Genomic DNA, 13,591 nt, shown 5'->3' with positions numbered 1-13,591 from the left:
GTAAAAACGCTAAAATATATAAGTTAACAGATACAAAGAAACGGAACAAACACTAAAATATAACCACAGTATGTAATTCAATACAGTTCAATACAATTTTGCAAAAGTTTGTTGCGAACATATTTTTCACGAGCCGAGGCAGGAGGCGAGTGCCGCAAATCAAGCGAGGGAGAAATATGTCATTTTCTCATGTGTTGTACACTGTACTTTTTCTATGGATGCAGTTTTGTCAAGAGTTCAAACTTCAAAATTAAATAATTTAGGTGCTTTTAGGTAAGTTATATGCATAAATTGAAATAAAATATATATACATTTAGGTATTTAATATTCTTAAAATTTATGTAGGTACTTACGTTATTTATTTAAAATTCTAAATTCGCAGTTGTTATTTTCGAACAGTTTTGAAAGGAAATTCCTGGTAAGTTCTGCTTCAACACATTTTATTTGACAACATTAATTGTGTTTGTATTGTGCATGTTACCATGGAAACGGCGATCGTATATGGAAAACCGTAGGAGAACCCGTGAGAAAAAATATTTCTCACTGCAATGGCCGACTTTTCTCACTGCATGAGGAATTGTTCGTTTAAGGCTACTCCCACTATCTCTTTCTGCTCAAATCTCTCCTCTATGTACTCTGTTAGGTTCAGCACTTGGCCTGTGCATGATTTACCTGGCCTCAAGCTAATTTTTCCTGGACGCGGTTCAAAATGAGACGTTCATACAACTTGTACAAGTGTCTTGTCTTTGCTCAGAGTTTTTTCCAGGTTTCAGAAGGGCTACGTACTAGTTTTGATTTGCGCCACAGTTTTGGAATCTGACAGGTAGAGCGACATATGTTAAATAGATCGAGCACCCATTATTGCCTCGCAATGAGCTGCGATGACGATATGAATGTATTAATGGTAGGGGAGCAAAGTATGCTGAACGTGTAGTCACTCGAGCGTTATGGGGACCTATTGGGTTATGAAGAGTGGGGTCCTGAAACCAAAAAAAGTTAAATAAAGTTCTCCATTTTAGTGAGGACTTTCCATTTTTAATTTAATTTTCCATTTCCAACAATCGTTTTTTTTAGATTATAGCGCCATCTATCCATAATCCGAAAAAATGTCTCGAATAAAAGTTACTTATTTTTACCTAAGGAATCCAAATCTGCAATAAAAAATGGGGGCTCCTATTTAATATTTTAAAGTAACCCCCCACCCCACCTCCGTGGGTGGTCGTGTTTGGTGCCATTCGATTGATTTTTCAAAACTATTGAATAAGTGTATTTTTCAGTTTTTCGATCTAATGTTCATTTCGCGAAATATCGCGGGATTTGTATTTCAAAATTTTAAATTTACCCCCCACCCCACCTCCGTGGTGGGTCATGTTTGTTGCCATTCGATAGATTTTTCAAAAATATTGAATAAGTGTAGAGTGTAGGTATGTTTCAGTTTTTCGATCTGATGTTCATTTCGCGAAATATCGCGGGATTTGTATATAAAATTTTAAACAAACTGGAACATGAAGTAAAAACCACTTCTATGTAAAAGGTATATTTACTAAAAATTTTTAGAATCCCAATGGATTCAATAAAATGAGTTCATCAGAACGTTTTCAAACCTATCGGTCCATCATCAGTGATCTAAAATCAAATAAGTAATCCCACTATTAAAATTAAAAAGATGGTTGAAATTGTGAAAGTTAAAAAATGTGGTTATGATTACTTACTTGAATACTTGCAAAATAGCCCCAGAACCAAACAATGGTTGTGATTATAAATAAATCTACATTATGTTGAAATAAATTTAAAATGGCTAAACGCCGATGTTAAAGGATTAAACCTCTGGGAACATGGTGAAACTCTACCCGAGGACCCAATCAACCATCTTCGGTCAAGGATGACTACTAAGTGTCAAAGCTATGTAAGGAAATGCTTGATGTGACATTGACAGTAAAGGAAGAAGGTAGTCGAATTTTCTAGGAATTTTAAAAACAAAGTCATGATCCAGAAGAAGATATGTTAAAGCTTTTAATATCTGAAATTGTCTGTTAATTAAATCTATTGTTGTTTAAAATTAAAAGATAATGTGTTTTACAAAATAAAATTATTTTAACTGTAGGTAACTACAAATTGACTGTATCAAATAAAATTAACCTGATCAAAAAATTACAATATGATAAAGTGAGCTGATTAGTAGTAATAACAGAAATAAAATTAAATAAGTGGTGTTATAGAAGAAGTTTTAAATTTTGAAAAGGGATATTATTATATCAAGAAATTTATATGTCCACATCATGTGTATTGGTGGTTGTATAGGTAGTAGGGAAATTATTGTTTGGATGTAGGTGAAAATTAAAAAATTTTTATATAGATTGGAGTTAGGATAAAGTCAATCTGATAGTAGAAAATGTGATTCAGGAATGCAATTATTATGGAACAGTTTTAATGAAATTGAGAAAATTCTTGTGACAAACTGGTGAATATGTAAAATTGATAATAAATAATTGTAGGAAAACAGGTTGCCCAGTTGATACAAACTAAAATTTAATTAGTATAGAAAACAATAGGTGTAATGAATGAAATAGAATTAATAAAACAAAATTAAGAGAATGAATATTGTTATAATTTGATTAAAGAATGACTGAGTTTAACTGTGATAAATGAAATAAAGTGATGAAATGTTAGATGTGAAGATAAAAAATATATTTGGAAAAGGTCAAAGACAAAAAGCAAAGGAGTGTGAAGTAGGGTCAAAGCATAGGTGAAATGAGTGAAAGAGAAAGATTGGAGAGTTGGGTATGAGGGTTGAACTGAATGAAGAAAAGAAATGAAAGAAGTGTGAAAAGAGGGTATGGTAAATTAATTAGGTTTTGATTAAGAGGAGTTCATGTGGTTAGTAATGATTAGTATGTGTAAGGAGTTTGGAGCCAATAAGGGAACGAAGAAGATAGTTGACAGTGGGTAAATAGGATGAAGAAGATAGCAGATAGGATAGGAAAAGGGAAGGTATAACAAAGTAATAGGAATTATGAAAATAATTGACGGTGAATGGGGACAAAATTGCGGTTAAGGGATGTTTGTCGGTTAACACAATTGGGACTTTTCTTTAGGTCTTTGACAATTTCCAAATCCTCGTATAAGTCTAAACGGAGTGTATTTTTTTTGTTGAATGTTGTGTATCAACTGGACCCCATCAGGAATCTTAAGTTCGTGTTTATTGACCTTTAAATGGTGTGAAAAAGCTGAAGTGGTATCTCTCTTACTGTGTTCTGCCGATCGGGTGGAAAGAGATCTATAAGTTCTACCAATGTAGGTAGCATCGCAGTCTGAACAAGAGAGTCTGTATACCCCACTACGGCTCATGTAATGGATAGGGTCTTTGGTGTTAGTTAAGCTTTTATTGAGGGTGTTATTGACTTTAAATGAGATTTTGATGTTATCACAAGAATTAGAAATGATTTGTTTGACTCTTTCAGATAATTTGGAGTTATTAAACGGTAAGGAGGCATAAATTGGAGTAGTTGTGGAAGATGATGAGAAAGCGGATTGTTGAAGTAACTTAAGTTCTCTTTTCTGTTGAAGTTTATGGATGATGTCTGGGTCATAACCATTGTTAACTGCAATTTGTTTGATGATGTTCAGTTCTTTGTTAAATTCAGGTGTAGATAGAGGAATAGAGTTTAATCTATGTATAAAGCTACGAAATGCAGAAAGTTTATGTGAAAGAGGATGGTTAGAAGTGGAATGGATAACGTGATCAGTCTGTGTAGGTTTACGGTAGATACCAAAGTTGAAGTGGTCATCTAGTCTGGTAATAGATATGTCCAAGAAGTTAATGGAGTTAGAAGATTCTAGTTCCATGGTAAATGTGATTTTAGGATGGATTAGATTGATTTTATGAAGTAAGTTGTGAGCTGAGTCGGAGTTACCAGATATGAGGACTAAAATGTCATCTACATAACGAAACCAATGTAATATCTCTGGATTTTTTGTGATATGATTGGATTCTAAATGATCCATAAAGACATCAGCTAAGAAAGGGGATAAGCAACTTCCCATTGCTAAACCATCTGGTTGTTGATAAAAGTTGTTGTTGAAGACAAAGTAATCTTGAGATAGGCAGATTTTGAGAATGTTTATAATAGATGAAGTGGTAGTGGAGGTCACCGAATTATTTAAAAGAAGCGAGTTGACCAGACTAATCGATTCATTTTTTGGGACTGAAGTGAATAAATTGCTAACATCAAAAGACAACATGACGATATTCGGATTAAGATTGACAAGTTGAAGTTTTTCAACTAATTGGCGAGAATTCAAAACAGTAAACTGTGGGGTGAAGTTAATAAAATTTTTAATAATGTTAAGAATGAATTTGGATAAAATAGAGACTGGAGTATTGATGAAACTGACAACGGGACGAATGGGAATGTCAACCTTGTGTATCTTTGGTAAACCGTATAACCTGGGAGTGAGTGGATTAGACGGAATTTTGGTGTAAGGTGCTTCATATTCAGAGAAGAAATCAGTAAACTGTTTAAGATTGTTTTTCATTTTTGAAACAAAAGATTTTGAAGGATCAACAGGGAGAAGATTAAAATTATTGTTATTTAGGAATGATGTGACTTTGTCGATGTATAGTTGTTGGTCTAAAATAACAAGGCAGTTACCCTTATCTGCTTTACTAAAAATGAGGTGTTGGTTTTTGATTTTATTTTTAATAGATTTGAGTGTGGATAGAAGGGATTTAGACTTGTTAAATGAAAAATTGGGAAAAGATGAAGATGACGTGGAAGTAGAAGAGGAATTGATGTTGGAAATAGAAGAATTGTTATTAGAGAGAAGTTTAGTTTTGAATTTGTTGATAGTTTGGATGCAAGAGTTTCTGATTGATGTTTTTTGTGTAAGTGAAATGGAAAGATTTTGAATAACAGTGTCGGTCTCTATGGAAAGACTCTCAAGATCTCTAATAGATAGATTGGTGGGAATGGAGTGTTTAAGACCGAGGTTTAAGAGTTTTAATTCGTCATCTGAAAATTGGACATTTGAGAGATTTTTGATTCTTGGATGGAATCGAAAATTGGAAAAACTTTTGTTATGGGAAGCTTTTTGTTGATCAAGTCTAATCTTATTGTTAACTAAATGTTGTAATTTATTATTGACTCGGTTGAATTTAACTGAATGTGAACGATCTACCTTATCCTGAACGTCAGACAAGAAAGTATTAAGATTAATATAATGTAAAGTTTCGAGTAGAGAATCATATGTTACCTTTAGCTTACAGTCAATGTAGTTCAGTTTGCTATAATGTTTACAAATCTCTTTCTTCATGAGTTTAGTCTGCATAGCGTTCCTGATGTTGGGATGTACATTATTGGAAGTTCTAACTCTACAGAATGTTGGGAAGACTTTATTATGTAAACATCTGGATATGAACCATATGTCCAGCTTTATGTTGCTCCGTTGTGTGGCTAATCGCAAGTATTGTAGAGCCAAGTTGACCATACTGTCATATATAAACTAAAAAGGGGTAGTTCCCTGGATTGGCTGTATACCTTATAGTTAAACAAACTGGAACATGAAGTAAAAACCACTTCTATGTAAAAGGTATATTTACTAAAAATTTTTAGAATCCCAATGGATTCAATAAAATGAGTTCATCAGAACGTTTTCAAACCTATCGGTCCATCATCAGTGATCTAAAATCAAATAAGTAATCCCACTATTAAAATTAAAAAGATGGTTGAAATTGTGAAAGTTAAAAAATGTGGTTATGATTACTTACTTGAATACTTGCAAAATAGCCCCAGAACCAAACAATGGTTGTGATTATAAATAAATCTACATTATGTTGAAATAAATTTAAAATGGCTAAACGCCGATGTTAAAGGATTAAACCTCTGGGAACATGGTGAAACTCTACCCGAGGACCCAATCAACCATCTTCGGTCAAGGATGACTACTAAGTGTCAAAGCTATGTAAGGAAATGCTTGATGTGACATTGACAGTAAAGGAAGAAGGTAGTCGAATTTTCTAGGAATTTTAAAAACAAAGTCATGATCCAGAAGAAGATATGTTAAAGCTTTTAATATCTGAAATTGTCTGTTAATTAAATCTATTGTTGTTTAAAATTAAAAGATAATGTGTTTTACAAAATAAAATTATTTTAACTGTAGGTAACTACAAATTGACTGTATCAAATAAAATTAACCTGATCAAAAAATTACAATATGATAAAGTGAGCTGATTAGTAGTAATAACAGAAATAAAATTAAATAAGTGGTGTTATAGAAGAAGTTTTAAATTTTGAAAAGGGATATTATTATATCAAGAAATTTATATGTCCACATCATGTGTATTGGTGGTTGTATAGGTAGTAGGGAAATTATTGTTTGGATGTAGGTGAAAATTAAAAAATTTTTATATAGATTGGAGTTAGGATAAAGTCAATCTGATAGTAGAAAATGTGATTCAGGAATGCAATTATTATGGAACAGTTTTAATGAAATTGAGAAAATTCTTGTGACAAACTGGTGAATATGTAAAATTGATAATAAATAATTGTAGGAAAACAGGTTGCCCAGTTGATACAAACTAAAATTTAATTAGTATAGAAAACAATAGGTGTAATGAATGAAATAGAATTAATAAAACAAAATTAAGAGAATGAATATTGTTATAATTTGATTAAAGAATGACTGAGTTTAACTGTGATAAATGAAATAAAGTGATGAAATGTTAGATGTGAAGATAAAAAATATATTTGGAAAAGGTCAAAGACAAAAAGCAAAGGAGTGTGAAGTAGGGTCAAAGCATAGGTGAAATGAGTGAAAGAGAAAGATTGGAGAGTTGGGTATGAGGGTTGAACTGAATGAAGAAAAGAAATGAAAGAAGTGTGAAAAGAGGGTATGGTAAATTAATTAGGTTTTGATTAAGAGGAGTTCATGTGGTTAGTAATGATTAGTATGTGTAAGGAGTTTGGAGCCAATAAGGGAACGAAGAAGATAGTTGACAGTGGGTAAATAGGATGAAGAAGATAGCAGATAGGATAGGAAAAGGGAAGGTATAACAAAGTAATAGGAATTATGAAAATAATTGACGGTGAATGGGGACAAAATTGCGGTTAAGGGATGTTTGTCGGTTAACACAATTGGGACTTTTCTTTAGGTCTTTGACAATTTCCAAATCCTCGTATAAGTCTAAACGGAGTGTATTTTTTTGTTGAATGTTGTGTATCAACTGGACCCCATCAGGAATCTTAAGTTCGTGTTTATTGACCTTTAAATGGTGTGAAAAAGCTGAAGTGGTATCTCTCTTACTGTGTTCTGCCGATCGGGTGGAAAGAGATCTATAAGTTCTACCAATGTAGGTAGCATCGCAGTCTGAACAAGAGAGTCTGTATACCCCACTACGGCTCATGTAATGGATAGGGTCTTTGGTGTTAGTTAAGCTTTTATTGAGGGTGTTATTGACTTTAAATGAGATTTTGATGTTATCACAAGAATTAGAAATGATTTGTTTGACTCTTTCAGATAATTTGGAGTTATTAAACGGTAAGGAGGCATAAATTGGAGTAGTTGTGGAAGATGATGAGAAAGCGGATTGTTGAAGTAACTTAAGTTCTCTTTTCTGTTGAAGTTTATGGATGATGTCTGGGTCATAACCATTGTTAACTGCAATTTGTTTGATGATGTTCAGTTCTTTGTTAAATTCAGGTGTAGATAGAGGAATAGAGTTTAATCTATGTATAAAGCTACGAAATGCAGAAAGTTTATGTGAAAGAGGATGGTTAGAAGTGGAATGGATAACGTGATCAGTCTGTGTAGGTTTACGGTAGATACCAAAGTTGAAGTGGTCATCTAGTCTGGTAATAGATATGTCCAAGAAGTTAATGGAGTTAGAAGATTCTAGTTCCATGGTAAATGTGATTTTAGGATGGATTAGATTGATTTTATGAAGTAAGTTGTGAGCTGAGTCGGAGTTACCAGATATGAGGACTAAAATGTCATCTACATAACGAAACCAATGTAATATCTCTGGATTTTTTGTGATATGATTGGATTCTAAATGATCCATAAAGACATCAGCTAAGAAAGGGGATAAGCAACTTCCCATTGCTAAACCATCTGGTTGTTGATAAAAGTTGTTGTTGAAGACAAAGTAATCTTGAGATAGGCAGATTTTGAGAATGTTTATAATAGATGAAGTGGTAGTGGAGGTCACCGAATTATTTAAAAGAAGCGAGTTGACCAGACTAATCGATTCATTTTTTGGGACTGAAGTGAATAAATTGCTAACATCAAAAGACAACATGACGATATTCGGATTAAGATTGACAAGTTGAAGTTTTTCAACTAATTGGCGAGAATTCAAAACAGTAAACTGTGGGGTGAAGTTAATAAAATTTTTAATAATGTTAAGAATGAATTTGGATAAAATAGAGACTGGAGTATTGATGAAACTGACAACGGGACGAATGGGAATGTCAACCTTGTGTATCTTTGGTAAACCGTATAACCTGGGAGTGAGTGGATTAGACGGAATTTTGGTGTAAGGTGCTTCATATTCAGAGAAGAAATCAGTAAACTGTTTAAGATTGTTTTTCATTTTTGAAACAAAAGATTTTGAAGGATCAACAGGGAGAAGATTAAAATTATTGTTATTTAGGAATGATGTGACTTTGTCGATGTATAGTTGTTGGTCTAAAATAACAAGGCAGTTACCCTTATCTGCTTTACTAAAAATGAGGTGTTGGTTTTTGATTTTATTTTTAATAGATTTGAGTGTGGATAGAAGGGATTTAGACTTGTTAAATGAAAAATTGGGAAAAGATGAAGATGACGTGGAAGTAGAAGAGGAATTGATGTTGGAAATAGAAGAATTGTTATTAGAGAGAAGTTTAGTTTTGAATTTGTTGATAGTTTGGATGCAAGAGTTTCTGATTGATGTTTTTTGTGTAAGTGAAATGGAAAGATTTTGAATAACAGTGTCGGTCTCTATGGAAAGACTCTCAAGATCTCTAATAGATAGATTGGTGGGAATGGAGTGTTTAAGACCGAGGTTTAAGAGTTTTAATTCGTCATCTGAAAATTGGACATTTGAGAGATTTTTGATTCTTGGATGGAATCGAAAATTGGAAAAACTTTTGTTATGGGAAGCTTTTTGTTGATCAAGTCTAATCTTATTGTTAACTAAATGTTGTAATTTATTATTGACTCGGTTGAATTTAACTGAATGTGAACGATCTACCTTATCCTGAACGTCAGACAAGAAAGTATTAAGATTAATATAATGTAAAGTTTCGAGTAGAGAATCATATGTTACCTTTAGCTTACAGTCAATGTAGTTCAGTTTGCTATAATGTTTACAAATCTCTTTCTTCATGAGTTTAGTCTGCATAGCGTTCCTGATGTTGGGATGTACATTATTGGAAGTTCTAACTCTACAGAATGTTGGGAAGACTTTATTATGTAAACATCTGGATATGAACCATATGTCCAGCTTTATGTTGCTCCGTTGTGTGGCTAATCGCAAGTATTGTAGAGCCAAGTTGACCATACTGTCATATATAAACTAAAAAGGGGTAGTTCCCTGGATTGGCTGTATACCTTATAGTTAAACAAACTGGAACATGAAGTAAAAACCACTTCTATGTAAAAGGTATATTTACTAAAAATTTTTAGAATCCCAATGGATTCAATAAAATGAGTTCATCAGAACGTTTTCAAACCTATCGGTCCATCATCAGTGATCTAAAATCAAATAAGTAATCCCACTATTAAAATTAAAAAGATGGTTGAAATTGTGAAAGTTAAAAAATGTGGTTATGATTACTTACTTGAATACTTGCAAAATAGCCCCAGAACCAAACAATGGTTGTGATTATAAATAAATCTACATTATGTTGAAATAAATTTAAAATGGCTAAACGCCGATGTTAAAGGATTAAACCTCTGGGAACATGGTGAAACTCTACCCGAGGACCCAATCAACCATCTTCGGTCAAGGATGACTACTAAGTGTCAAAGCTATGTAAGGAAATGCTTGATGTGACATTGACAGTAAAGGAAGAAGGTAGTCGAATTTTCTAGGAATTTTAAAAACAAAGTCATGATCCAGAAGAAGATATGTTAAAGCTTTTAATATCTGAAATTGTCTGTTAATTAAATCTATTGTTGTTTAAAATTAAAAGATAATGTGTTTTACAAAATAAAATTATTTTAACTGTAGGTAACTACAAATTGACTGTATCAAATAAAATTAACCTGATCAAAAAATTACAATATGATAAAGTGAGCTGATTAGTAGTAATAACAGAAATAAAATTAAATAAGTGGTGTTATAGAAGAAGTTTTAAATTTTGAAAAGGGATATTATTATATCAAGAAATTTATATGTCCACATCATGTGTATTGGTGGTTGTATAGGTAGTAGGGAGATTATTGTTTGGATGTAGGTGAAAATTAAAAAATTTTTATATAGATTGGAGTTAGGATAAAGTCAATCTGATAGTAGAAAATGTGATTCAGGAATGCAATTATTATGGAACAGTTTTAATGAAATTGAGAAAATTCTTGTGACAAACTGGTGAATATGTAAAATTGATAATAAATAATTGTAGGAAAACAGGTTGCCCAGTTGATACAAACTAAAATTTAATTAGTATAGAAAACAATAGGTGTAATGAATGAAATAGAATTAATAAAACAAAATTAAGAGAATGAATATTGTTATAATTTGATTAAAGAATGACTGAGTTTAACTGTGATAAATGAAATAAAGTGATGAAATGTTAGATGTGAAGATAAAAAATATATTTGGAAAAGGTCAAAGACAAAAAGCAAAGGAGTGTGAAGTAGGGTCAAAGCATAGGTGAAATGAGTGAAAGAGAAAGATTGGAGAGTTGGGTATGAGGGTTGAACTGAATGAAGAAAAGAAATGAAAGAAGTGTGAAAAGAGGGTATGGTAAATTAATTAGGTTTTGATTAAGAGGAGTTCATGTGGTTAGTAATGATTAGTATGTGTAAGGAGTTTGGAGCCAATAAGGGAACGAAGAAGATAGTTGACAGTGGGTAAATAGGATGAAGAAGATAGCAGATAGGATAGGAAAAGGGAAGGTATAACAAAGTAATAGGAATTATGAAAATAATTGACGGTGAATGGGGACAAAATTGCGGTTAAGGGATGTTTGTCGGTTAACACAATTGGGACTTTTCTTTAGGTCTTTGACAATTTCCAAATCCTCGTATAAGTCTAAACGGAGTGTATTTTTTTGTTGAATGTTGTGTATCAACTGGACCCCATCAGGAATCTTAAGTTCGTGTTTATTGACCTTTAAATGGTGTGAAAAAGCTGAAGTGGTATCTCTCTTACTGTGTTCTGCCGATCGGGTGGAAAGAGATCTATAAGTTCTACCAATGTAGGTAGCATCGCAGTCTGAACAAGAGAGTCTGTATACCCCACTACGGCTCATGTAATGGATAGGGTCTTTGGTGTTAGTTAAGCTTTTATTGAGGGTGTTATTGACTTTAAATGAGATTTTGATGTTATCACAAGAATTAGAAATGATTTGTTTGACTCTTTCAGATAATTTGGAGTTATTAAACGGTAAGGAGGCATAAATTGGAGTAGTTGTGGAAGATGATGAGAAAGCGGATTGTTGAAGTAACTTAAGTTCTCTTTTCTGTTGAAGTTTATGGATGATGTCTGGGTCATAACCATTGTTAACTGCAATTTGTTTGATGATGTTCAGTTCTTTGTTAAATTCAGGTGTAGATAGAGGAATAGAGTTTAATCTATGTATAAAGCTACGAAATGCAGAAAGTTTATGTGAAAGAGGATGGTTAGAAGTGGAATGGATAACGTGATCAGTCTGTGTAGGTTTACGGTAGATACCAAAGTTGAAGTGGTCATCTAGTCTGGTAATAGATATGTCCAAGAAGTTAATGGAGTTAGAAGATTCTAGTTCCATGGTAAATGTGATTTTAGGATGGATTAGATTGATTTTATGAAGTAAGTTGTGAGCTGAGTCGGAGTTACCAGATATGAGGACTAAAATGTCATCTACATAACGAAACCAATGTAATATCTCTGGATTTTTTGTGATATGATTGGATTCTAAATGATCCATAAAGACATCAGCTAAGAAAGGGGATAAGCAACTTCCCATTGCTAAACCATCTGGTTGTTGATAAAAGTTGTTGTTGAAGACAAAGTAATCTTGAGATAGGCAGATTTTGAGAATGTTTATAATAGATGAAGTGGTAGTGGAGGTCACCGAATTATTTAAAAGAAGCGAGTTGACCAGACTAATCGATTCATTTTTTGGGACTGAAGTGAATAAATTGCTAACATCAAAAGACAACATGACGATATTCGGATTAAGATTGACAAGTTGAAGTTTTTCAACTAATTGGCGAGAATTCAAAACAGTAAACTGTGGGGTGAAGTTAATAAAATTTTTAATAATGTTAAGAATGAATTTGGATAAAATAGAGACTGGAGTATTGATGAAACTGACAACGGGACGAATGGGAATGTCAACCTTGTGTATCTTTGGTAAACCGTATAACCTGGGAGTGAGTGGATTAGACGGAATTTTGGTGTAAGGTGCTTCATATTCAGAGAAGAAATCAGTAAACTGTTTAAGATTGTTTTTCATTTTTGAAACAAAAGATTTTGAAGGATCAACAGGGAGAAGATTAAAATTATTGTTATTTAGGAATGATGTGACTTTGTCGATGTATAGTTGTTGGTCTAAAATAACAAGGCAGTTACCCTTATCTGCTTTACTAAAAATGAGGTGTTGGTTTTTGATTTTATTTTTAATAGATTTGAGTGTGGATAGAAGGGATTTAGACTTGTTAAATGAAAAATTGGGAAAAGATGAAGATGACGTGGAAGTAGAAGAGGAATTGATGTTGGAAATAGAAGAATTGTTATTAGAGAGAAGTTTAGTTTTGAATTTGTTGATAGTTTGGATGCAAGAGTTTCTGATTGATGTTTTTTGTGTAAGTGAAATGGAAAGATTTTGAATAACAGTGTCGGTCTCTATGGAAAGACTCTCAAGATCTCTAATAGATAGATTGGTGGGAATGGAGTGTTTAAGACCGAGGTTTAAGAGTTTTAATTCGTCATCTGAAAATTGGACATTTGAGAGATTTTTGATTCTTGGATGGAATCGAAAATTGGAAAAACTTTTGTTATGGGAAGCTTTTTGTTGATCAAGTCTAATCTTATTGTTAACTAAATGTTGTAATTTATTATTGACTCGGTTGAATTTAACTGAATGTGAACGATCTACCTTATCCTGAACGTCAGACAAGAAAGTATTAAGATTAATATAATGTAAAGTTTCGAGTAGAGAATCATATGTTACCTTTAGCTTACAGTCAATGTAGTTCAGTTTGCTATAATGTTTACAAATCTCTTTCTTCATGAGTTTAGTCTGCATAGCGTTCCTGATGTTGGGATGTACATTATTGGAAGTTCTAACTCTACAGAATGTTGGGAAGACTTTATTATGTAAACATCTGGATATGAACCATATGTCCAGCTTTATGTTGCTCCGTTGTGTGGCTAATCGCAAGTATTGTAGAGCCAAGTTGA

At 32.7% G+C, this 13,591-nt stretch overlaps 2 protein-coding genes across 3 annotated transcripts; both read right to left on the bottom strand.

The window, feature by feature from the left end:
- Window positions 1-1,521: 1,521 nt before the first annotated feature.
- LOC126884875 (uncharacterized) lies at window positions 1,522-9,991 on the bottom strand. Of its 2 annotated transcripts, none has more exons than XM_050651183.1 (2): window positions 9,822-9,991; window positions 1,522-5,681 (listed from the first exon to the last, which is right to left on the bottom strand). In XM_050651183.1, exon 2 carries the CDS (start codon window positions 5,485-5,487, stop codon window positions 3,070-3,072), a length of 2,418 nt encoding a protein of 805 aa, XP_050507140.1. In that variant the 5' UTR covers window positions 5,488-5,681; window positions 9,822-9,991; the 3' UTR covers window positions 1,522-3,069. The 2 variants fall into 2 exon arrangements, with proteins under 2 accessions (XP_050507140.1, XP_050507146.1); XM_050651189.1 differs by lacking the exon at window positions 9,822-9,991 and adding an exon at window positions 9,308-9,442.
- Window positions 5,577-13,496, bottom strand: LOC126884858 (uncharacterized). Its single transcript, XM_050651175.1, has 2 exons — window positions 13,362-13,496; window positions 5,577-9,735 (listed from the first exon to the last, which is right to left on the bottom strand). Exon 2 carries the CDS (start codon window positions 9,539-9,541, stop codon window positions 7,067-7,069), a length of 2,475 nt encoding a protein of 824 aa, XP_050507132.1. The 5' UTR covers window positions 9,542-9,735; window positions 13,362-13,496; the 3' UTR covers window positions 5,577-7,066.
- Between the last annotated feature and the right edge of the window lie 95 nt (window positions 13,497-13,591).

This window comes from Diabrotica virgifera, chromosome 1, assembly GCF_917563875.1.
Source record: "Diabrotica virgifera virgifera chromosome 1, PGI_DIABVI_V3a".
Taxonomy (NCBI): Eukaryota; Metazoa; Arthropoda; class Insecta; order Coleoptera; family Chrysomelidae; genus Diabrotica; species Diabrotica virgifera.
Note: the sequence above shows the minus strand (reverse complement) of the source record. Positions and strands in the feature narration are given on the sequence as shown.